The sequence below is a fragment of the Procambarus clarkii genome, chromosome 49 (genome assembly GCF_040958095.1).
Source record: "Procambarus clarkii isolate CNS0578487 chromosome 49, FALCON_Pclarkii_2.0, whole genome shotgun sequence".
NCBI classification, from domain to species: domain Eukaryota; kingdom Metazoa; phylum Arthropoda; class Malacostraca; order Decapoda; family Cambaridae; genus Procambarus; species Procambarus clarkii.
Genome location: NC_091198.1, coordinates 18718629 through 18744117, shown reverse-complemented (window position 1 = coordinate 18744117; position 25489 = coordinate 18718629). Strand labels below are relative to the sequence as shown.

The following is a 25489-nucleotide window of genomic DNA, read 5'->3' as shown; positions in this document are numbered from 1 at the left end:
TATCCAAAAAGTCTTAGAAATATGTAAACAGAGGAGAAATTAAATATTTTCTAATTATAATATTTGTAATAAATGTAGAATATGAATAAACATTATTTATGTAGAAATGGTTAATTTTATAATAAAATGGGACCTAAATTAGTGGTGGGAGGTGATACGAAAGGAAGTCAACAATTGGAGCACATCGTCAACTTCCTTTGGTGTTGCCTGCCACCTGGTTTTGTCATTTTAACAAAAATTTGTTTATTTCAAAGTAAAATTGTTTATTTACGTTCTGCATGAAACAAATTTTCTTACAATATTTACATAATTTTATGAAATTTTTGGGTAGTTTTGGGCAATTCTATATAGCGGTTGCACAAGTACAGGATGTCACCTGCCCTGACTCTCGTAATCATCTGCAAAGAAACAGTCAGTGATCTTGCCTTAGAGCATTCCAGTGGAAAAGGAAACAAAAAATGCTTACTGTAATTCAAAAGCATAAAGATAAAGCCACAGTATATTTAGCATGTCCATACTTTTTTTTATCTTTTTTTTTTAAGATCCAAGTTAAAAAGAACTAAAATTAACTGATTTTGCATGTATTTTATCAGTGTTATGGCTTCAGTATTCAGTAGTCAAGATGATTATTTCCTGATCTCTTGAAGAAACAAAGCCTTCTAAAATGCTAAATATTTAACACATGTTGACCAAACCACACACTAGAAAGTGAAGAGACAACGACGTTTCGGTCCGTCCTGGACCATTACACAAGTTAACATCAGTTTACTCAATTGATTAACCCATCCATTGTGCAAGTCGTACACAGATGATCACATAATATCTGACCACACCGAGTCATATCTGACCACACCGAGATGATTTAGAGTACCAAGCAAGATTTAAAAGTGCATATACATGGGGTTCACATTTGTTTCCTTAAGCCTCCAGTAAACAGATGCCATCTTGAAAAAAATAAAAATTGTAGGCACCCCTCCTGGGTGTGAAGGCCTCAGTATTAAGAGTGTGACTGCTGTACAGATTGCACCTACAGCATCACTTAATTTTGAATACTGGAAAATAAAGAATCAAGATTACCTGGTTGATACCTGGTTGATGGGGTTCTGGGAGTTCTTCTACTCCCCAAGCCTGGCCCGAGGCCAGGCTTGACTTGTGAGAGTTTGGCCCACTAGGCTGTTGCTTGGAGCGGCCCGCAGGCCCACATACCCACCACAGCCCGGTTGGTCCGGCACTCCTTGGAGGAATAAATCTAGTTTCCTCTTGAAAATGTCCACGGTTGTTCCGGCATTCCGGCAAGATTATTTTGCGATGATAGTGTTATAGAAGATCCTGACTGATGAAGGCTCTGTACAAGGTTCATATATCAGTAAACACAATGCTAGTTATGATGATCATGGTATGATGCAGACATTCCCAGCATACAGCTGTGGCCTCTTGCATTTATGCATCATGAAACATGACCACATGTTCATTTAAAAAATAAACTTGTGGAAGAGTACTCATATTCATAACTTGTCCAGGAATTTCCAGGAAAAATGTCCAGAAATCTGATAATAACAGCAGTGTGTCTCTAGAATTAGAGATGTGTATAGTATATCGTGATGCATTCTTCTGCATCACGTTATGTTGTCTGCTTGCATCATTTGACAGTGTACATGCATGTAATTACCAAAGTGTAGTTATAGGATGAGAGCTATGCTCGTGGTGTTCCATCTTGCCAGTACTCTTTCATGTAACACTTTGAAACTACTGACGGTTTTGGCCTCCACCACCTTCTTATTTCGCTTGTTCCAACTGTCTACCACTCTGTTTGCAAAAAAAAAAAAATTCTCATTTTTTTTTTGGCACCTTCGTTTCCTTAGCTTGTTCTCTTGTTCGTGAAGTTGCTGGTTTCAGGAATTCCTCTTTGTCAATTTGGTAGATTCCTGTTAGTACTTTTTAAATGGTGATTATATCACCTGTTTTTCTTCAATCTTCTAGTTCTCATCATCAGGTGACAACTGGTGGGGGTGAACAGACAGCCCAGCTGGTAGTTAGTGAGAACACTCATTTAGTGGTCTCTTGTGACAATCTTTGTCAAGATTGGCTGATTAATTTCTCCAGTGAATTCCTTAGACATTATGACCCTGCAGGAATCGTTCACAATTCCCAGTGGTGCCATGTTGTATGTTACTCTGCATGATTATACATGACATAGTGGGATCTTGTTTGAGGGAGTAGCCGAATGCAAAAGCTTTATGATATGAAAACAACAGCTGTCATCGAGCTTAATTACTCAATAATGAATGAGTAATTAAGAAGAAAAGAAAATTTTTATGATCATACATAAACATTCTAAAGTTTCAAGCAGTATGTAGAGGCATTCTGCAGATATTATGTACAGAACATTATTATTGTACATTATAATGTACAGAACATTATAACAAATTTCATTTTTTTCAAAATATTATCAGAGGCTTACTCTTACTATGTTGAAAAATACAAAAAAAGACATGGGGCATATTTTCTTCAGTTTCTCTTATTATAGTACAGTATGGTTCTTTGAATTCATATCTCACTTTTTAATTTTTTAGGGCACAGTGTCTAGCATAAAAAAAAACAAGCAGATGCAGATCACAGCTTCATAAGAGAAACGAAATAAAATCGTATAATATTAGAAAAGTAAGTTACAATTTTAACAAAAATGCACGATAATGGAACTGCACGATAATGGAATAATTCACTGCACGATAATGGAAAAAATTTTGCTTATACATAAGGGTTATCAGTTTCATATCAATGAAAGGAGATGTTCTCAAAATATAAATGTTTATACAAAAAATTTGGTATGGGGGTCAGATAGCTCATTTTCAACATTTATAATATCATTTTGGCAGAGACTTCAGTATTCAAAGCACCATTCAACAATGATGTTGAATGATGTTCATGATGACATCATGAGAGTATGATGTTCTCATGATATTAAATGAAAAGTTGCTAGAATACAAAAAAAATGGCCCAACTGCATCTAGTTCTCATCACTTAGTAATTTAAAGTAACAAACCAACAAAGACATAAGTTAAATTTTCAATAACATGAAGCCAACACTGAAAATATAAATTAACAAGGCCATATGCCTCATGGGATTTAATAATGGCTAACAAACCAACAAATGATAAGTCAAATAAAGACACACTAGAAATGTCAAACCAGCATTGCCAAACCAACCAACAAAATATACTTTTATTTTGTCAGTTCTAAGTTCTAGCAAGCAGTTTAATGCCGTCACTCTCCACACTAGTCATAGAACAACAGTTAACATACAGTGGGACAGTAAATTATGGCATGATGGCTCAAACACATTAACATATGAAGCTTCTTGGATATCAACTGGCGAGAGGCACAACAAATGTGTATTGTACTATATACATGGACACTCCTCTCAATACAGGGGTTACATTGAGTGTAACCATTTAGTCATTGAAATGTGGTACATTAAATTTAATAACCTTAAATAATGAGCATAGATTTCCCGTAAATATTACTCATGATAAAAAAACTTCCATAAAATAATGTCTACTCAAAAAGCTGGGATGACCTTTTGATGAAAGTAAAACATTTAATTCAAGAAGCTTCACAATCACAGCTGAAAACTCAATGCTTAAGTAACACACAATCTGTTTCCACTTACTGAGTCCCCGCTTAATCCATACTGGTTTCCGAACTTTAATGAAGATGAGATAAACTGGGATCCCCGTAGAAATGATTCCAACACCAATACCTGTTGAAGTTTGGTTTGATTATTTCAGAGTTATCGTTAAATGATGCCGTAACCAACATGCATTTCTACTAACATCGTTTATACAGAAACTTGCTTTTGAACAGAATATGTTTATAGGTACAGTACATTAATTATAATAGTCAATAATTTAGTGGTTCATTGAAAATGTAAACTGGCCAAGAACCATAAATCCATCCCATACCAGACAAATGGAGTTAATCAATACTTTTGCTGGACATACAGTACTAAATTCTAAAAGTAAACAAAAATACAAGTGCTGTAGCTATTATTATAAATTATATACATGTAACATATATATAATATTGTGTGTTTATGTATGTAATGTTGGTGTATATTTATCTACCATACCTTTTATGGTGAAAATAAATATTAAGTTTGCTTTGATTCTACACAATGTTAATAAATGACCTAATACAGAAGTATCTTTCAGTGCCTGTTATTCTGACCTATCATATTCATTTGTTTCTAAGGAAAGAACAGCACTGTGCTGAAGACAGGATTCATGAATAGTCAATAAGGACAGTATTCAGACACCATCACTGGGGAAGTTTACAAACATCCTCACGAGATCATTTACCCAAGGGCAACCATCTCTAGTAACCTCAACAACGACAGGAAGCCTGTGGCTCAAAGGTTTTCACCTCCATTATTCTTGAGGGTTTTTCCCAGCTGAATTTTAAACTGAATCAGGTGAAAGGAAACATGCCTCCTCTTGAGGTTATCTTGAGATGATTTCGGGGCTTTAGTGTCCCCGCGGCCCGGTCCTCAACCAGGCCTCCACCCCTAGGAAGCAGCCCGTGACAGCTGACTAACACCCAGGTACCTATTTTACTGCTAGGTAACAAGGGCATAGGGTGAAAGAAACTCTGCCCATTGTTTCTCGCCGGCGCCTAGGATCGAACCCGAGACCACAGGATCTCAAGTCCAGCGTGCTGTTTGCTCGGCTGACCGGCCTAACCCTTTGTCCTGCCTAGAGATCAAATCCAGAATCCTCAGTTGAGCCAAGGATGTACACCACCATGGTACATGACCCTCATTTCAAAAGTTCCAGTAGACCACCACCCTGCACCTCAGGCAAGGAAGAACTAACAGCTGTTCTATTTAAGAACAAAGACCACATATATCACTGGATCCAAATCTTCACAAGTTCAGGGCTGTGTGTTTCCTGGTTGCATTTAAGGGTTCTTTTGGCACTCATGGAAGGCATTACCTCACCAAAATCATTTAGAGGTCTGCAAGGCTGTCCAGTGCCTCTCCAGGAGCACTTAGTTCCTCCATCTTGTAGCTAGGAGATCCCGTGCCTCTCCATGGAATGGAGCAGTTTCCTTCACAGCTTTCTCCTCCTCTTCCTCTGACTGTCTTTGTACCAAGGCTTATTTGGTATGTACAGGTTCTTCACCCCTGTGGATGTGTTGGTTTGTGTGTGTTGTTTCTCAGCTCCACAGGGAAGTGATTGCCATCCCTGCCTTGCTGTTGTTCAGTCAAGTCTTTGGGAATAAGAGCTGGACATTGCCTAAGAGATCAACTGAATGATCTGCTCAGAAAGTGACACATCATCTACACTCACAGCTGGTATTTCTCTCCTTCAATTTACTTAAAATATGCATTAATATTTGTAATAGCTATGAAAAAAAGTGAAACTATTATCACTTTATTGAGTAATAATGTAACTATGAGGGCAAAGACCCTGAAATTACTTATATTGTATTTCTATTAAATTCTAACCTGTATACTAATTTCAGTAAGCTATTACCAGCATGTTGGATAATACACTTTTCTACATTTTTTCAGGTACAGTACTGTATATCGACCTCTATTAGAGTAGTGCACTGTAATGCATTCCTCAGTTAATACTGTAATACAGTTTGTATATTAAGCTGTTTGAAAAATCAAGAGAAGCCCATTACTTTTGTTTTACTCAGACAAAGAATTACATGCTTTACCGGTTTCAATGGGTGCCGCAATCATGGGTATAATGGTGATGAGTATAGTGGCGATGATGTATAGAATTGGCCAGATGAGATTGACTTTGATTGGTCGTTCCATCTCGGGACACTTCCAGCGTAGCCATGGCACGCACAACACTGCCAGCCCGATGGACACCTGAAACATAATACATATATACATATTCAAAATATATTAAAAACGTCAACATATAAATAAATGTACTAAACTACAATTACTCTTAAAAGCATATCAATTATATTTATATATTTATCCAATCATTGACATAATTATCTATTTCTATGTACAGTATATAGCTATGTATAATATCTACTTGTAAAAAGCTATAGGGTATATACATTCATTTATATCCATCTATATATACAGTACCTGTATAACTATCCATCTATTCTGTACATCCATACAAATTTATATAACCTTACATCCATAATAATTTATCAAGTATCACTACACATTGAACCCAATTCCTTACTGTAAGCTTTATGACACCATTACAGTAACCTCTGTAGCCCCTGTAATCCACAGGACATTAGTATAAGTTTTTACCTGAATTTACCTGAGGGCCACTAATACTAGTGGCCTTGACAAGGGACAGGAAGCTGGCTGCTTGTCAAAGGTCATCCCATTTGCCCAGATGATCTTTTCTATCTTTATTTTAAAACCCAGCAGAGTGTTGGCATTTACGGCTTTGGCGGAAAGGCGGTTCCACGGGTTTACAACCCTCTGGGTAAAAAAGCATCTCCTGTTTTCTGTCCTACATGTCCTAAGAAGTACTTGGCCTTAACTTACCCAGGTAGCAAAGCCAACGTAAGAGATGAGAGCAAATATGTTGCTGGAGCCCAGGTAGATAAGGCTGAGGAAGGCCATGAACAGCACAGCAGGAGTTGGGGTCATGCGTTTAACCTGGATCATTGTCAAGATCTCTGGCATCTGACCCTCCATTGCACCAGCATAGAACAGCCTATGAAAGGTATGCTTAATTAGAAATATATCTAGATAGAATAAAATTATAGTACATATCCTGCATGCCTGAAAAATATGAAATTAATAACTAGTCATTACAGTAATAATTTTTTGGCATTCAGAGATGAACAAATATTATGCAACTTTCCCAAATTATATAAATTACTGTAAATGTTATATCCATTAATATCAATAAATCTATTTGTCAATAAGTTATTAGATATTTTCTTAATATGACTGAATACTAGTAGTCAGGGAATGGAGATGATAGACAAGTGACAGGAAAATAAGAAAGAACAAGGTGACTTGAGCAGAGCAATGACAAGCACAGATAAGGTCACCATTTCACTACTGCAAATGAGAAAATATTCATGCCATGAAAATGTTGCCACCATGCTACTCTCAAGATAAAATATATACCGTATATATAGCGCAAAGAATAGCGTGCAGTGCTCCTGTCATCAGTTAATTTAAACTTCAAATAATTTTAGATAGTAAACCAAATTCTCTACCTAATGGAGGCCTGGTCGAGGACCGGGACGTGGGGACGTTGAGCCCCAAAATCATCGCAAGGTAAAGGTAGTTCTAATTCTTAGCATTTTTTTTTTTTTTACATTATGCCAAATATTGAATGCTAAACTCAAAATACAATACATTTACAAAGGTTTGATTGGGTGATATTTAATGATCTGCAAAACTTTATACTGCAGTTGTAGAGACTGCTTGCACTATACTTAATGTCCACAGTGTCCTCAGACCATTACGTAGGCATACTGTACATGCTGAAGTCATCTTTTAATTTTCATTAAGACAATGCTTGGAACATAAGATGCAGAGGTTTATTTGATCTCCACTGATTTCATAGACCATATGATGCAGACTACATTAAATGTCTACTAACATCTGAGATGTTAAAAGTGCAGAGGCATGCTCAGGCAATATTTAATGTCCACAAATTCTCAGAACATAAGATGCAGAGATTTACTCAAATTACATTACAGTACATGGCCACTTTGATCCCAGAACAAACATCCCACAGCAATTCTGCACTACTTACCAGTGTTGTAAACAAACTCAAAACAGAAGCGCACCCCAAAGTTCACAAACATAATTTTTTCAAAACAATTTCACTCTAAATAAAATTTCCTTTAGGATAAATATCTTTAAATAAGAACTAAATAAAGAAGCATCACAAAGTCAATTATATTTGCAAATATTTTCCAAATGAATGATATTTACAAGTAAATGAACCTGCACTGTGCATTACCTTTAAACAATCCACCCATGTAACGGCTACAAACCAATATACAGCAACCTTGAGTCAACTGTAAAATTTCAAAACCAATTGTGCAAAAACATCCCAAAACCAGACTTGCAGTAATCTACCCTAAGATAAAGTGAAGTAAAGAAATCATAATTTCTTCACAATTGGCAAAGCCTACAAATTAAAACACCTGTAGCGACACAACCCACAGCCACAACCCCAACACAAGAAACATGTTGCTTAAAATTTTAACATAAACTGGAACACTTTTGTCTCGCAACTCTGTACAAACGACAAGCGTGGCACATAACATCTCAAGTCTTCATGTATTTCTTTACAAAAATGTTTCATAAAGAAAATTTCCTACATTTAACATCAATTGGTAATTTGACAAATTACAGATGTTGCCGTAGTCAGGTAATGACTCGATAGATGCAATACAAATGCCAAACGAGCAAGTGATGTTATAATGCTGAACCTCGTGCTTGCATCAGACAAAACAGCAGCTGAACCAATTTATCTTTGCCAAATCCCACTGAGTAGCTATAGAGTTTAGTATAAAATATCACAAATGCACAGTAAAGCAAATCATAAGCATTGTTAATTTAAAAAGCAGAACTTGAAATATACTTATAATTAGAAAATAAGAAAAGTTAGTCACAGGCCCAAGTGAAGTTAGAAATACTGTAATACAACAATGAATCATCTTTGTATTTAAAAAAATCTTGACAATATTGGGTCAAAGTATGAGAGCAAAAAGAGAAAATGCATATGTATATTACAGGACGTACTGGAATGTTTTGGACAATATCGCAGATTTTTTTTAATCGGTTATTGAAGGTAGTCTTGTTTAAATTGTCGTCGTATAGCTACACTTCTTGGTCAGTTTGTCCGTTATTCAGAATGAGACTGACAAAGTGACGGTTATCACTATAAAAATTCAAAATAATTCAGTCCGACTTAATGATTCTTTTAATTACCAAAAACTGACATTTCCTCAGCTAATACAGTATTACAAAATATCTAGATAAATCTTGTAATTACAGTACATTATAATTAAAAAGTCCCTAACGAAAAGATTTTGGTGCTTGTGGCACCAACAATATTTTTTTCTAAATATTAAGTTTGAAATCATTTTTGGTATTTTTCTTCAATCACTCACATTTTAAAAAACATTTTCTTGCAAGAAAAAAACATCCAAGGAGTAATTCTTAAATTTCAAAAAATTTTCAAGTCAATTTCAGAATTTAATTAAAATGAAAATCTGTATATAGTATCCAAGTTAGTACTGTATACTGAACATTTTAAATATTTTTATCTCATTTAAAAGGAGGAAAGTCATACAAAAATTTAAGATTTAGTGAGCGAGCTGGGCTGCAGTGAGGTGTCATGGTTAGGCTGGTTCCTCCAAAACAACTATAATTTCCCTTGTTTAATGGGGGATCACATTTCTCTGTCCAAAACATACCATACTGGCACTCTCTTACTGGTGACCCAGGGAAAGCTTGGCGTGAATGAGTTCTTTATGAACGTATCTAAATACTGAACTGTACATTGATCTGCTTAAATAGAACTCTTTACCCTAAATGTCTGATGGAATGGAACGAATCCGTTTCAGTAGTTTACTATTGTTATATTCGACTGCACTGGAAAATAATGCTAGTCGTCCACTTTTTCCAGTGAAAAAGGCCTCAAAATGTGAATAAATGTATGTTTAACTATTTGCACAAATAACATAATATTGTTTAGTATAATATAGCAAAACATGGATACAACAAATATTGGTTGCATCGGAAAGATCTGCTATCAATTAAAGCAGAAATTCAGTGTACCATACAGTACTCTTATCAGTACCACATATCGGTTACTGTATATGGATAACTTCTTCAAGATTCATTTTATACTGTACAGAATCTGTTTATCTAACATTTCAACACATCTGGACTATCTTCAGGCTACAATAATTACTGTATATAGTACAACTGGTGATGTGGCTTGCCAGCTGATCACACTTATGCTCTCTGGTTAAAACACAATGCATGGATATTGTTTCAGAGAATTATTGCAATGCTTAAAAATCTTGATATAGTGTATTATTTATAAAAAAAAAAGCTGGCAAGTTATATTGTAGGTGCAGAAGTGATCTCCATTTTGCAGCACCATTTTGTACATCATTAGTATGATGCATGTACTGTGGAGTAAAATCGTTTTTTCCAATACTGCAGGCATTAACTTAGATATCTTCTTGAGGTCCTGATCAACCAGGCTGTGACTCATATGTCAGGCTGCGAGCAGCCGCGTCCAACAGCCTGGTTGATCAGTCCGGCAACCAGGAGGCCTGGTCGACGACCGGGCTGCGGGGACGCTAAGCCCCGGAAGCACCTCAAGGTAACCTCAAGGGAGGTTATCTTGAGATGATTTCGGGGTTTAGCGTCCCTGCGGCCCGGTCCTCGACCAGGCCTCCTTTTTGTTACACCCCCCCAGGAAGCAGCCCATAGCAGCTGTCTAACTCCCAGGTACCTATTTACTGCGAGGTGAACAGGCGCATCAGAGTGAAATAAACTCTGCCCATTTGTTTCCTCCTCTGCCGGGGATTGAACCCAGACCCTTAGGACCCTTAGATCTCAAGCGCTGTTCACTCAGCTGTTAGGCCCCTAGTGTGTAGAATTTATAATACATTTTCTAGGCATTTTATCATCCACTTTCAAATTGTTGCCTAAAGAGTCTACCTATGCAGGCACAGTGTAACATCCTGCAGACACACATTAGTAGTTAACACCAAGATTTTGAAAAATTGTAGTAACCCTTTCACACTGAATGTCCTTGTTCACTTATCAGGAAAGATGATTGCAATTAACAACAGCACTGACCACTGTTACCTACACCTGATGTGACGCCCATTGCCCCCTTCACCTCCATTGTACATTACCTGCACCTTAATAAAACTGATAACTGTGTGCAGATACCAAACCTTTTCCATCCATTAGGGATGCGTTCTGGTAAAATGTCATTATATGTGAATTTCTCAATGTTAAACTTGTTATAGTGTTTGGGCAAAATAATGATTTGTCTTGCAGATCTTTTAAAGTCATTCTTTTTCAACCGTCCTCTCAATAAAAACTTGTAAATACTGATACCAATTTGCAGATGGTGAGGGTGCACTGTATGCCTGAAGAACAGATTTGTGTTGCAATATCTTACAAACAAATTTACTAAACAAATAATAACTACATTTTGCCTTCTGATAAAACTTTAAACAAAAATCTAGCAGCCAAGCTTGCCCTGATCCCCATTGAAATATATCTGCAGAGTTAACTGTGAATGTGTATAGCATTTGAGCTGTACACCCTTCACCAATATTCTGGTGACATTGTAGAAACTTACACAAATTTTGATTATTCCCAAAACCAAAATTGCCTAGACCTGATGAAGACCTGATGCCTAGACCTGATTGCCTAGACCTGTTTATGCCCGAAACGCTTTGCGTAATAGTGGCTTTAGGCATTGTATGTACTAGCTATACCTATAAGTTAAACAATCCTTGTAAATATTTATTGTATGTATGTACCTTACCTAAATAAAATTGTATTGTATTGTATTGTATTGTATTGTATTGTATTGTATAGAAAAAGGTATTCCTACACCATATTTAACCCTTTTAGTCACGGCAGTAAACGAGCTTCAGGTTTTTTTCCACCAATATTAAATATTATATAAATTTAACTACCATAAATGTTAGGCTCACTGTCAAGAAAGAAATAGCTGGTTAAATTAGGTAAGGTAACACTAAGGTAAGGTTAGAGTCAGCTTTAAGAAAGAAATAGCTGGTTAAATTAGGTAAGGTAACATTAAGGTAAGGTTAGAGTCAGCTTTAAGAAAGAATCAAAAGAAGGAAGTTTGAAATTGTCATGATCATAAAAAATGTACTACTAGTATTGTATACAAAATGTGTTTCAACTATTAAAAAATATAATAAACATCTAAAATCTGAGAATCATGAAGTACATATTACAAATAAATGTTGAAGTTCTAAAAGTGCAGTAATAGGTAATTATTGATACAGTTTGAACTAAGTGCAATGTAAAGTCTGCAGAGATACAATCTGCATGGTCAGTGTTGTACCATACTATACTGTAATGTATCATACTGTATAGTACTGTACCACACTGTGCAGTACTGTACCAATGTATTTAGTGCTGTACTATACCATTGAACTTAGTTCCATTGATGACCTATCCCATCTTATTTCCACATCAGTACCACTGATGTATTGTACTGTACAATACAGCAGTGCAGTATTGTATTTGTAGTGCTGTACTTGTATAAGTACAGTATTGAACAATACTGTACAGGTAATATACCGTACTGTAATCTTAGAACTTGAGCATCACACGAGAACCATCACATGCATAAAACAACCATGAACAAAGACAGGACATATTATTGATAATAATATAATTAGGCAGACTGGTGTTGCCTGCACACTACTTAAAGTACAACTACGTACACACTGATAATTGATTTACAGCAAATATAAGTGCACTTATTAAGGTATTAATTAAGTAACCAAGATTATACTATATACTGTGTATACAGTATACTTCTATACTTCCTATAGAGGTGGCAATGTACAGTATACAGTACTTGAACAATTGTGTTGCTGTGATAACACACTTTGTAATTACCAGATGGCAATTACTAGTATGTCTTAAAATCTGGCAAGATTCTCATAACACATGAAAAAACTTGTGATGACATGGATCTGGGGAATCTTTCTCTCTTCAGTACAACAGTGCACTAATTTGTTTACAATTTTTTGTAATAATCACCAGTCTCCCTACTTATGGTTTAATATTTTTTTAGCAAAATTATGTTCACTAACAGTATCCCAAGATGTTCACTGGAAACCTCGGCAAAACACACAAGGTTGTGCGTTGCAACATAGTGAAATTGTTATATAGTCTAAAGAATTTTAAATATTCACTGTACCTATCCTAAGAATTGGATTTAACATGTTTCTGTGATTCCTGTGCTTGTCCTCATCTTTAGCATGACTATGCAGTTTACTAAGTTCAATATTAATGTCGCGTATATTAACAATATTACAGAAATGTACATTGGTACTGTAGCAGTGTGGATTATTTTAAACATACGGTATTATCATACGACTTGGTAAAATTTTATGCTTGATGTACAGTACCTGAATTGACAAATAAATCTATGTAGTGTAAAATGTTTTGTGTATAGGACATGGTTAGGTTCAGTAGTTTGGTTAGCTTTTGTACAAGGGAATTATAAAGGGTTGGTGGTTTCCTTCTGAACATACTATGGTTAGGACACGATAATTTGAGTTGATTAGTTATTTATTCTTAAACTATGAGGTACATGTAAAATACTGAACTGTATTATTGTTACTTATTTCTTAACATTATATGTAAAGAACTTACTCTACTTTAAAAAGAGTACTGTAGGTGTAAATACTAAATCATACATTGCTATGACCAATGTATACTATTAAAATATATGACAATGCTGATTATATACTGCAAGCATGTGTGTGTGTGTGTGTGTGTGTGTGTGTGTGTGTGTGTGTGTGTGTGTGTTTATATATATATTTTTTTTTACATAATTTACATACATAACACAGGAAATCACAGAAAATGTAAGCCAATTAATTTACTCAAAAACTCCTTCCCTCTTTTATGACTCTCCAAAGTAAATTTCTATGATATAAATATTCTTCAGTGACATTGCCAGTGAACATCTACTCACTATTCAGTACAAATATTACACAAAATTTTGTGTTATTGTCATTGATAGCAGGCATTATATGAAAAGAAAGGTTACTGAGGGGTTCAACCTTTAACTTTTCAAATGATAACTTCTACAAATGTTAGGCAGCATAAGCTTCCACTGAGCAGTTGCCTTGTGAGATAAACGGCATTATTTGTCAACATTATATAGTCTTCTCGGCTTGGTGCATTCTTTAGATACGTGTAATTACTCGTCAATATCTAGCGAATTAATTAAAATTTAGCACTATACATATTGAGAGAAATGTAACTTATAATACGTCTAACTTTTGTTAAAAGAAATTACAATTCACAAGTATTAATTACATGCACACTAAACTTCAATGAATATTACAGTATTAAAATAGTTAATGAGTTAAATGTTTCCTATTATCATTAACTGATGATATTTATACCATCTTTCTCATCAAATTCCTATAGCATATATTATCATTATTTACAATGATGTACATAAATAATTTCACACATGAGCAATGGTTTATAAGCAACTTGGTACACAGTGTAAGTTAATGCCATACTAACAATTTGCAAAGTTAATGCCCTCCTAAATAATTGCAATTTAATGTCTCCCTCAATATTTCCTAGACCACCTCTCGAGTTGTCCCAAGGAGTCCGGGCGGGTCTCCTGGTTTACCTCGAAGATGTGAAGAGGATGCCATTCACGGAGCCAAAGGTGGAGAGAGCCACGAATATTGGGACGAGGAATTCCACTGGCCGGTATAGGCGATCAGCAAAACTCTGCAATACCAACGACCATCCCGATGAACGATAAATTCAAAATTCAAAACTCCAAGGGCAGAGGGATGATGAAAGGTCGGTGCTTTTCAACAGGGATCATGTGAAATAACAGGTTAAGAGACCTGAGAAGTTCTGATATACACATCCAGTTAGCGAAAAACTTAACTGGGAGAGTGAGAAGAAAGAAATCCGATGCGGAGAAGTTTTATAAAAGTGGCACCAAGAGCCATATTGGCCACATACTTCGATCTTGTGGAACTTGCCTCTAGTGATCGTCCAGTTTTCAAAATCGTTTGAGTTATCAATTGTAAAGCAGTAATCAAATAAAATCATGTGCAATTTGCTTTCTGTATTAAAAATAAATCAAATTCTATTAGCAGATGCCTACTTAATTATCTAGTAAAAACAGTCATCACAGAATCTAAACATGATGCATTTTTACAATATAAGTTGGCTATGGAATAATAAGACATGCTTGCTATAAGCAACAAATATCAAGTACTACTCAAGTTTTAAGTAGGCAGCTGCTAAATTTTGAAAACAAAAGTAAATGGGTGACAGCCATTGCCAGTGATGGATCGTTCACGTCCATTCTAATCAATAAAAATTAAAGGTGAAGCTGGTAAAGGCAATGAAATCCCATTAACTGTTGTGTGATCCGGGAACAGTTGACTGGTCAAGCGTTGCCTGGGGAGTGAGTCAAGAATCATTCTAAATTGAGCTATGTACCTGGAGGACGTCAGTAGCACGCCGTTGACAGCTCCGAAGGTTGAACAGGCGACGAAAAATGGCATAATCCAAGCCATGTAACCGTACAATCTATTTGCAAAGGTCTGTGAAAACAAGGGATGGTAAGAAAGTTGAAAGCATGAAAAGTTGAAAGCATGAGAGGCAAGCAACAGGTGGATGCCATGAGGCGCAGGATAAATAATTGCCAGGCCAGTCTTACCAACTTGCGGCAAAATTTATGAGCAAGCTTTTTGTCATCATTTCAAGAACAAAGCACTACTGGTGCCAATGCACACTGAAAAAATGATGAAAAGTTACATACTGTATATAGTAGTATCACATTTCCTGCAGCTAATTAGTATACAAGAGTTTGCTTATAAGGAATGTATAAGCCAACAGTGCTAATGTGACATTTTGTAATGTTATATTCTTGATTTACACTGGTGGCCCTATTAAATTATATTCTTATACCATACAAGTTATATAATATGTACTCATGTTTGTCGCCAGCCAAAATAAATAATGCTGACAATGTATGTGAAAGCCTTCATTACACATTATACTGTAAATAAACTATTCAATACTTTATTGAATTTAGTACTCGATAGTAATAAAGTACTTGTCCACTAGTATAATACTTGTCCACACACAAGTGTGGACAAGTACTTGTACTCATAATGTTGCCCAAATGCTAAACTACAACAGTTTAGGGTAGCCAAATTCTGCTAGGTTTAATATGAGTGGCTCTTTAGTGAGGGAGAGAGTAGAGGCAATGCACGTCGTGGAAGCTGGTTGTTCTTGTGAGAGGAAGAAGAGAGTGGTGAACAAACATACTTATAGCTATTTGCGAGGAGCGAGGTATTTAATATAGTGGTAAGTCTATAAGTTGGCCTGATGACCACTTTTGATGGCACATATCAATTTGAGTCGAGGATGAATTGGAATTCGCATAATGGAAATTAAATTGAAAAGTACCCTGTCTATTGCAGTATGTGTACACTGCAAGATGCTGTGGTGTGTTTGAGGCTGCCAAATATATTTTAAAGACAAAAACTTTAAATATAGCTTTGTATATCAAATAACCATCTTGGGTTGTTTTAATGCAAACAATGAAAGGATAGGATATAACAATATAAGTAAAGATGTCGACAGGAATGAATATGCGACAGTTACATGATTAGGTGAACGAGTTATGTGATTGACTGAACGTATGGTATAGAAAGTTTTCCAAAGCTTGTAACAAACTCTGTTTTTTGCTTGCTCATCAATTTTGCAGTTTAATAATATGGCTTAAGAAAGGATTTACTTACTTTGATAGAGCAAGTACCAGTGTGGTATATACAGCGCCGCTACAGTACTGTATTTGTGTATGAAGTTACACGTACATGCATACATTGACTTCATGTGTGTCTATGTATAATACTTTATATGTACACATGTATGCTGAATATGTATAGTATATATGCATATGTAGACTGCAAATGTGTGTGTGTGTGTGTGTGCATACTTTATGTACATGTAAAATTAGCTATCAATCCGAGTGTACGCACACGTGTACATGGATATTAGTTTACCTTGTGGTTTTTCCCAGTTGTCCGGGCCAGGAAGCCTGTACTTGGTCTTATCCAGGTCCCTCTAGGCCAACTACTGACCCTTCCCCGGGATGCCTTACTCTTGGCTACCTCTTTACGGCTATCATCAGGCAAAAGGAAACATACCTAACCATTTCTGCACCATCTTGAGAATCAAACCTAGGGGCCTTTGCTTGAAAGCTGACGATAAAGACTACTGTGCTCATCCTTTTTCCCCAATCTACGTATGTGCAATGCCTCTTGTACCTATAATCTTTATCATTTCCCATTATTCCTTTACCCCCCCAATGACCATCACTTCCTCCATCTCCCCCCTCCCACTTCTCCCTCTCTCCACCCTGGGATACAGACATATCTTGCAGCTTTCTCAAAATTCGTGTCATATTCACCATTTGTCAACTTTGTGTATTTGACACTTTGACAACGTGTCAACTTTGTTTAAGTGTCAAATACTGTACAGTGGAGCAGTGCTGCCTAGCAAGTCATGATACATTACCACCCCAGCACCTAGCCAGTAATGACACAACCCCAGCACCTAGCCAGTAATGACAACCCCAGCACCTAGCCAGTAATGACACAACCCCAGCACCTAGCCAGTAATGACACAACCCCAGCACCTAGCCAGTAATGACACAACCCCAGCACCTAGCCAGTAATGACCCAACCCCAGCACCTAGCCAGTAATGACACAACCCCAGCACCTAGCCAGTAATGACACAACCCCAGCACCTAGCCAGTAATGACACAACCCCAGCACCTAGCCAGTAATGACACAACCCCAGCACCTAGCCAGTAATGACAATCCCAGCACCTAGCCAGTAATGACACAACCCCAGCACCTAGCCAGTAATGACAACCCCAGCACCTAGCCAGTAATGACACAACCCCAGCACCTAGCCAGTAATGACACAACCCCAGCACCTAGCCAGTAATGACAACACCAGCACCTAGCCAGTAATGACACAACCCCAGCACCTAGCCAGTAATGACACAACCCCAGCACCTAGCCAGTAATGACACAACCCCAGCAGCACGGACCTAGAGGTACAATGTGTAGCTAAACACATACAACAACCCAAGGTCAGTATAGGATAGCATCATACATAATAGGATAGCATCATCAATGCTATCCTGTATATTAACATTAGTTCATCATCAATAAAGCCAAATACTATGTTCGTCCATGGCAACGTTTGCCATTCTCTCTCATATATAGATTCATTAATATACGCAAGGATATATTATATGACACACCCACCCTCCTCCTACCAATTACATTCCAGCTATTTTTACTCCCACCAACCAGGAGCCGCGATATGGTTCGACCCCCAGAGTAAGCCAATGGGAAGCGAGTATGGCCGTCAACCCACCGCGGCGACCAATAGGGTTCGTTAAGGCGAGGCTCGTGACGTCAGCGGGGGGGATACGTACAAAAACAAACTCCTGGAAGATGTCCAGGACGCCTGGCACCGGAGGCTGACTTCATTAACCGGATATGTATGCTGACTGTCGCTACCTGCATGCATTATATCCGGCTCAAACAGTTTCCTCTACACTGTACTGTATTCTGGTGTATTCTGGTATACTAGTACCAGTTTAAATATTTTTTTCCCCCCAATATTTCTTATGTTTCTTTTTACTGTCGATGGTAATTGAAAAATCAATTCTCCAAAATTCATTTTTAGTCACGTACCTGATATTGAAAGGTACGAGGAGGGGAGGGGTCAAGAGCTATACCATAAGCCCGTTCACGCCAATGTTCCCAACGTCAAGAAACTGTCATACTAAAGTACCCTTATCCTAACCTACCAGTGGACCCACCAGCAGAAAACGTGTCATTTCAAGCCGCTACCCTTTTCTAGTCAGACAGATTTAGCCTTAGGTGAAGTATACGTCAAAATGCGACGTGTTATTACGAGGATGGATTTACCCCTCCCTCCCCCACCACCTGTATACATGTTAAGAGTATGTATATACATATATATGTATACACATGTACAGAAGGACTCCCAGTAACACCAGCTGCCCCCCCCCCCACAGCAACACGCCTCCCTAAACCTGTTCCTCACTTGTCCAATTTTGGCTGAATATAATGACCACTCAACCCGACGTTGTGGTGTGTGGTGGTGGTGTGTGGTGGTGGTGTGTGGTGGTGGTGAGTGGTTGTAATGGGTGGTTGTGGTGGTGGTGCCATGACAACCCAGGCCAGTGCGGCTCAGCCCCTGGCGGGAAGCCATATGCTTCTCACCCTACACGTCAAGTCGCCCCCATATCATATTCACACTGCCTAGCACTATTTAAAGCCTCCCTGATACCGGACAACTCCGGCCTAGCATCAAACTCCGTGTTAGTGCGCATATACATCGTACACACGGAGTTAACAGATTCTCGCACACCGTACACAACACAGGGCCAACTATGGCAATATGTTGACCAGACCACACACTAGAAGGTGAAGGGACGACGACGTTTCGGTCCGTCCTGGACCATTCTCAAGTCGATTGTGGCATTATTGCGCCGTTTGTATTGTGTCACGCTCTGATTAACGAGCCACGAACCACAATATTCAGGCCTCATAACCAATAGTGTTGTTGTTTCAGATTTAGCTACTCAGAACGAAGTGTCCATGTAGCACGGGCTATGGTGAGCCCGTTAACCAATATTGTTAATGATATATTTCTATCGGGATGCAACACTGTACAGTTAATGGTGCAGCTGATGCCACACACAACAGTGTCAACACGTGGAGTGCCTGGTGGCTGAGTGGACAACATTCAGGACTCGTAATCCTGGGGAACCTTGGTTCGATCCCCGGCGATGGCGGAAAACAAATGGGCAGAGTTTCTTTCACCCTGATGTCCCCTGTTACCTAGCAGTAAATAGGTACCTGGTAGTTAGACAGCTGTTACGGGCTGCTTCCTGGGGGAAGGGGGTGTGTGTGGAAAAAAAAGTTTGTAACAGTTGATTGGGTGACAGTTGCGAGGCGGGCTGAAAGAGCAGAGCTCAACCCCCGCAAGCACAAGTAGGTGACTACACGCTGAGAGTGGTCAGTGTTCGTCATCATATGCTGTCTGCTTTACACATCATGATAAAGACTTACACGTGTGGGAATGTGCCAGTCACCTCCTTCAACACTGCCTCTCCCTCACACCACCACTACAGTACACGGGGGTCTCATGGCCTACGAAACTCGTTCAAATATAACCAGCTCTCCCTAACCCAGTAGTCATCTGATTATGACTAACAACGAATGGTTTGTCCTTCGTTCATAACAACGTCGTACAGCTATACGGGCCACGCCAGCTGGCACAGGGCCACTGGTGGCCCACTTCATTCTTGACGTCTACAGGTCAGCTGGGACACGCAGTATTAGCGCGCGTAAATAATGTTTCTAAAGACTATACTGCGACTAGTCCCACCATGGGTCACAGCGGGAAGGGATGGAGGTAATGTTTACCTGTGTGAAGCGTCATCAGTCAAGCCGGGTATCTATACAGCTTACCATGCAGCTTGAAGGCCATTTAGGAAGTGCTCCCTCCTACCCAAGGTCTGCCCCCCCCCCCCACTGCCCGACCTTAGTTATCAATGCAACATGCACATCAGCACGCCCAGTGCGTCGCTCACTCGTATATCACCCTAAACCCCCAGTCTTCCAGGACCTACATGTGCAGGCTTGCAATCCCATCTTGCAGTATCTTCTATGTGTATGTTATGAGATCTTTGCAGGCGAGGAGTCACAATAACGGGGCTAAAGTATGTTGACCAGACCACACGCTAGAAGGTGAAGGGACGACGATGTTTCGGTCCGTCCTGGACCATTCTCAATCGACTCGAGATCTCAATCGACTTGAGAATGGTTCAAGACGGAGCGAAACGTCGTCGTCTCCTCTTCTGGTGTGTGGTTTGGTTCGGGTATTGCCACTGTCCGTCTCTCTCAGCACGGGTCCTTGATTAAAAGCGTTTATGTAGCCCATGGCAACAATATTAAATAATTAGCTCCGTGGTGCTTTAATGGTTGACTTCCAGTGGTGTGTGTGTACTCACCTAATTGTGCTTGCGGGGATTGAGCTCTGGCTCTTTAGTCCCGCCTCTTAACTGTCAATCAACTAATGTACAGGTTCCTGAGCCTACTGGGCTCTATCATATCTACACTTGAAACTGTGTATGGAGTCAGCCTCCACCACATCACTGCCTAAACACACTTCCTTCCTGTGTGTGTGTGTGTGTGTGTGTGTGTGTGTGTGTGTGTGTGTGTGTGTGTGTGTGTGTGTGTGTGTGTGTGTGTGAGAGAGAGAGAGTGCATCAAGAGCGTGGGTGACTGAGAAAGGTTACCACTAGACAAAACCATTATGAAACATAAGAGTATCAGATCTACAGCACAGCTCAGGACATGGTTACTGTTGACACCATGGCTACCATCCTAGAAATAAAAAATAAACATTAAAATGACGCTGAGACACACAAAATTACACACACACTCTTGTGGAGTTGGAACCTGTACAATTGTACAAGTAGCACTGGATGCTGTAAGTGCCTAGAGTGCTCTTGGAAGACAAGGTCCAGATTAGCATTTAAAAAATGCGCATGGTGATTGTGGCCAACAGTGCCATGTCAACTGGCACTTGAGGGTGCTATGGGGTGAGGGGAGGGGGATCCTGGTATGATATGGCACAAGATTGATGGTGGTTGGCACTGCCATCTTGGCTGTTTGCTCTTAACAACCCAGTGAGCGTTGGTGACCAGCCGTTAGTCCAAGAACTGCCATCATCTCCGCCAGTGCCACAGCCACCTGCTCCCGGGGCAGATGGTAGAGTGCCACTTATCAGGGGCCAGATTCACGAAGCAATTACGCCAGCACTTACGAACCTGTCCATCTTTTCTCAATCTTTGGCGGCTTTGTTTACAATTATTAAACAGTTAATGAGCTCCGAAGCACCAGGAGGCTGTTTATAACAATAACAACAGTTGATTGGCAAGTTTTTATCCTTGTAAACTGTTTAACAAATGTAACCAAAGCCGTCAACGATTGAGGAAAGATGTACACGTTCGTAAATGCTTGCGTAAGTGCTTCGTGAATCTGGCCCCAGATCAGTACTGGAACACACACGTCTGGCACCACAACACCCAGCTGGTTATCGTACAGCAACACCACCATGTGGAGCCATACACAATATACACGCATAAATATACATGAATGTATTAATTCTGGTGTATAATCTGCAATGGTATAGATAAATGTTAATGGAAGGCAAAACTTATGATGTAAACAACAGCGTAAAATCAAATTTTTTGGTTTAGTAAAAGTCAATAATCACAATGTGAAGACAAAGGCTCATATATAGACTGTGGAGGCATAGGCCTAGTGATCACTGGGGAGTCATAGGTCTATAATCATATAATAAGTAGATATAAAGTATATTTTTGTTAACCACATTAAAGAAATGTATGAAAAACAGTGTAAGTGTATGTAAGTGGAGTTGATACCTGGTTGATGGGGTACTGGGAGTTCTTCTACTCCCCAAGCCCGGCCCGAGGCCAGGCTTGAGAGGAGTGTAGGTGTGTGTGTGTGGTGTAGGTGTGTGTGTGTGTGGTGTGTGTGTGTGTGTGGTGTAGGTGTGTGTGTGTGTGGGTGTGTGTGTGGTGTAGGTGTGTGTGTGGTGTAGGTGTGTGTGTGGTGCAGGTGTGTGTGATACAGGTGTGCGGTGGTGCAGGTGTGTGATACAGGTGTGTGGTGCAGGAGGAGAGTACTGACCACAGCTACAGCCTCGGAGCCCAGGACCTCGGCGGGGGAGAGAGTAGTGTAGAACGCTACGTTGGCCAGGACGTAGACAGCTGTCACCAGGGTGATGGAGATGTAGATAGCCTTAGGCAGGTTCCTGCACGACAGGTTATACATCATTATTATCTACTCACGCACCTCACTATCTACTCTCACACCTCACTATCTACTCACGCACCTCACTATCTACTCTCACACCTCACTATCTACTCTCACACCTCACTATCTACTCACGCACCTCACTATCTACTTGCGTATCTCATTATCTACTCACGCATTTCACTATCTACTCTCACAATCTACTCACGTATCTAATTATCTACTCACGCATCTCACTATCTACTCACGCGTCTCACTATCTACTCACGTATCTCATTATCTACTCACGTATCTCATTATCCACTCACGCATCTCACTATCTACTATCACACCTCACTGTTTACTCACGCACCTCACTATCTACTCACGCATCTCACTATCTACTCACGCATCTCACTATCTACTATCACACCTCACTGTTTACTCACGCACCTCACTATCTACTCACGCATCTCACTATCTACTCACGCACCTCACTATCTACTCACGCACCTCACTATCTACTCACACACACGTCTTAATGAACGAATAATATTATATGAATGAATAAAAAGAAAATGAATAAATAACATTGAATGGATAAAAGCGAAGGAGAGAACAATAATATTTAAATAAATCAAAATATATCAATGAATGTATATGAATGAAAATGAATATCAATGAATGTATATGAATGAAAATGAATATCAATGAATGTATATGAATGAAAATGAATATCAATGAATGTATATGAATGAAAATGAATATCAATGAATGTATATGAATGAAAATGAATATAAATGAATTATTTAATGAATGAATAAAAAATATACCAGAAAACATATGAATGAGTAAATAATATATGGATAAATATATGAATGAATAATAAATTACAAATGAATTAAAATGAATATAAATGTAAGAAAAATTCATTTAATGGAAAAAAGAATGAGAGAATGAATTACAATGAATGGAAATGAATAATTGAACGACTACAAATTTTATACAAGGCTCCTGGCCCGCCCTGGAGCCTTATATCAAGTCCGAGACGTTAATAAGTCTCCAGGACGGATCGAAACGTCTTAGAAAGGGTCGAAGATGAGTCGAAACGTCTTAGAAAGGGTCAAGACTGATTGAAACGTCTTAGAAACGGTCGAAGACGGATCGAAACGTCTTAGAAACGGTAGAAGATGGATCGAAACGTCTTAGAAAGGGTCGAAGACGGATAGAAATGTCTGAGAAAGGGTCAAGACGGATCGAAATGTCTTAGGAAGGGGTCAAGACGGATCGAAACGTCTTAGAAAGGGTCGAAGACAGATCGAAACGTCTTAGAAAGGGTCAAGACTGATCGAAGCGGCTTAGAAAGGGTCAAGACGGATCGAAACGTCTTAGAAAGGGTCAAGACGGATCGAAACCTCTAATAAAGGGTCAAGACGGATCGAAACCTCTAATAAAGGGTCAAGACGGATCGAAACGTCTTAAAACATTTCCCCATATGTGTGGGGTTGGATCATTTGCTTTAATCCGTTAATTTGACCTCTGCTCTGTAGTTGTGTATACATATACACACATACATCCATCCATACATACATACATACATCCATATATACATACATACATGTTAGATACTTACTTGACCGGGTCCTTAAGCTCCTCAATGACGAAGTTGAGATAGTTCCTGAAAAAAAAAACACTTGAGATTAACTTCCAAGAAACAACACAAACCCATCGCCAAGCAACAGCCTGGTGGATCAAGCTCTCACAAGTCGAGCCTGGCCTCGGGCCGGGCAGTAGAACAACTCCCAGAACCCCATCAACCAGGCTAGTTCAATGTTTTCTTTTTATTTGACTGGGGAAAGCGCCAAGCCATTACGACTATATAGCACTGGGAAGGGGTCAGGATAAGGATTTGGGATGGGACGGGGGGAAAGGAATGGTGCCCCAACCACTTGTGGACGGTCGGGGATTGAACGCCGACCTGCATGAAGCGAGACCGTCGCTCTACCGTCCAGGCCAAGTGGCTAGTTCAAGCTCAAATACTCACTTTAGTGATTAATAACACACTTGTATATTTATACACCAGTCGACAAAATGAATCTTTTGTAATGATAAAATACAATTTCTACAATAAATACATATAAATACAAATACAATATATAAATACAAATACAATATATAAATTCAGATTTTTATATATGGGTTTAGGCACAGTTAGGTCTAGGTAAGGTTAGTAAGGTCCCCAGAGGCACCGTAACACATGGGTCACAACGGTGTAGTAAGGTTAGTAAGGTCCCCAGAGGCACCGTAACACAGAGGCACCGTAACACCTGCGTCACAAGCAATATTACAGCGTGACAAGCCGTGCGTTGGAGGGGTCACGTGACCACTACAACTTTAAACACACAAGCCCGCCCACCCGCTCCTGTGACGTCACGCCTTTAGCTCCTCCCACACAATGACGTCACACCCCCAATTCTGACCCCGCGCGGCCAGTGACGTCACGAGTGTATACCTTTTGACGTCAAGTGACCACAAACTACTACTCAAGCAGTAGAAGTGACTTAAGCCATACAATGCAGTCGCACTAAGACTTGTAGAGTAGGCCTACAGTATATAAAACCATTGAAAAGTCAGGCCTATATCTGGGAATGTCAACACTCCGGCTTGTGTAGTGCCAGATACCGTTAGGCTAAAACAGGGATGCCTCATGTGGCAGGGGAACATTGCAAACATTGCTTGCATTATGAGGATATCCTCGAGAACACGGGAGTGGATGAAGTCATTGCA

The 25489-nt window shown here is 39.0% G+C and overlaps 1 protein-coding gene across 7 annotated transcripts in view; it reads right to left on the bottom strand.

Annotated features, from left to right (window-relative positions):
- Nucleotides 1-25489, bottom strand: part of LOC123763160 (large neutral amino acids transporter small subunit 1) — a 118225-nt gene that overhangs the window by 12832 nt on the left and 79904 nt on the right. For 4 of the 7 annotated variants that reach the window (XM_069303069.1, XM_069303067.1, XM_045750141.2 and 1 more), the window contains exons 4-9: nucleotides 24336-24380; nucleotides 22598-22721; nucleotides 14421-14524; nucleotides 6536-6707; nucleotides 5725-5884; nucleotides 3671-3760 (exon numbers count right to left, since the gene is read on the bottom strand). In XM_069303069.1, coding sequence (XP_069159170.1) covers nucleotides 3671-3760; nucleotides 5725-5884; nucleotides 6536-6707; nucleotides 14421-14524; nucleotides 22598-22721; nucleotides 24336-24380 — 695 coding nt within the window. Of the gene's footprint in view, nucleotides 1-3670; nucleotides 3761-5724; nucleotides 5885-6535; nucleotides 6708-14420; nucleotides 14525-15253; nucleotides 15358-22597; nucleotides 22722-24335; nucleotides 24381-25489 lie in introns of all 7 variants that reach the window. The other 3 variants (XM_069303068.1, XM_045750142.2, XM_045750139.2) reach the window with 1 other exon arrangement.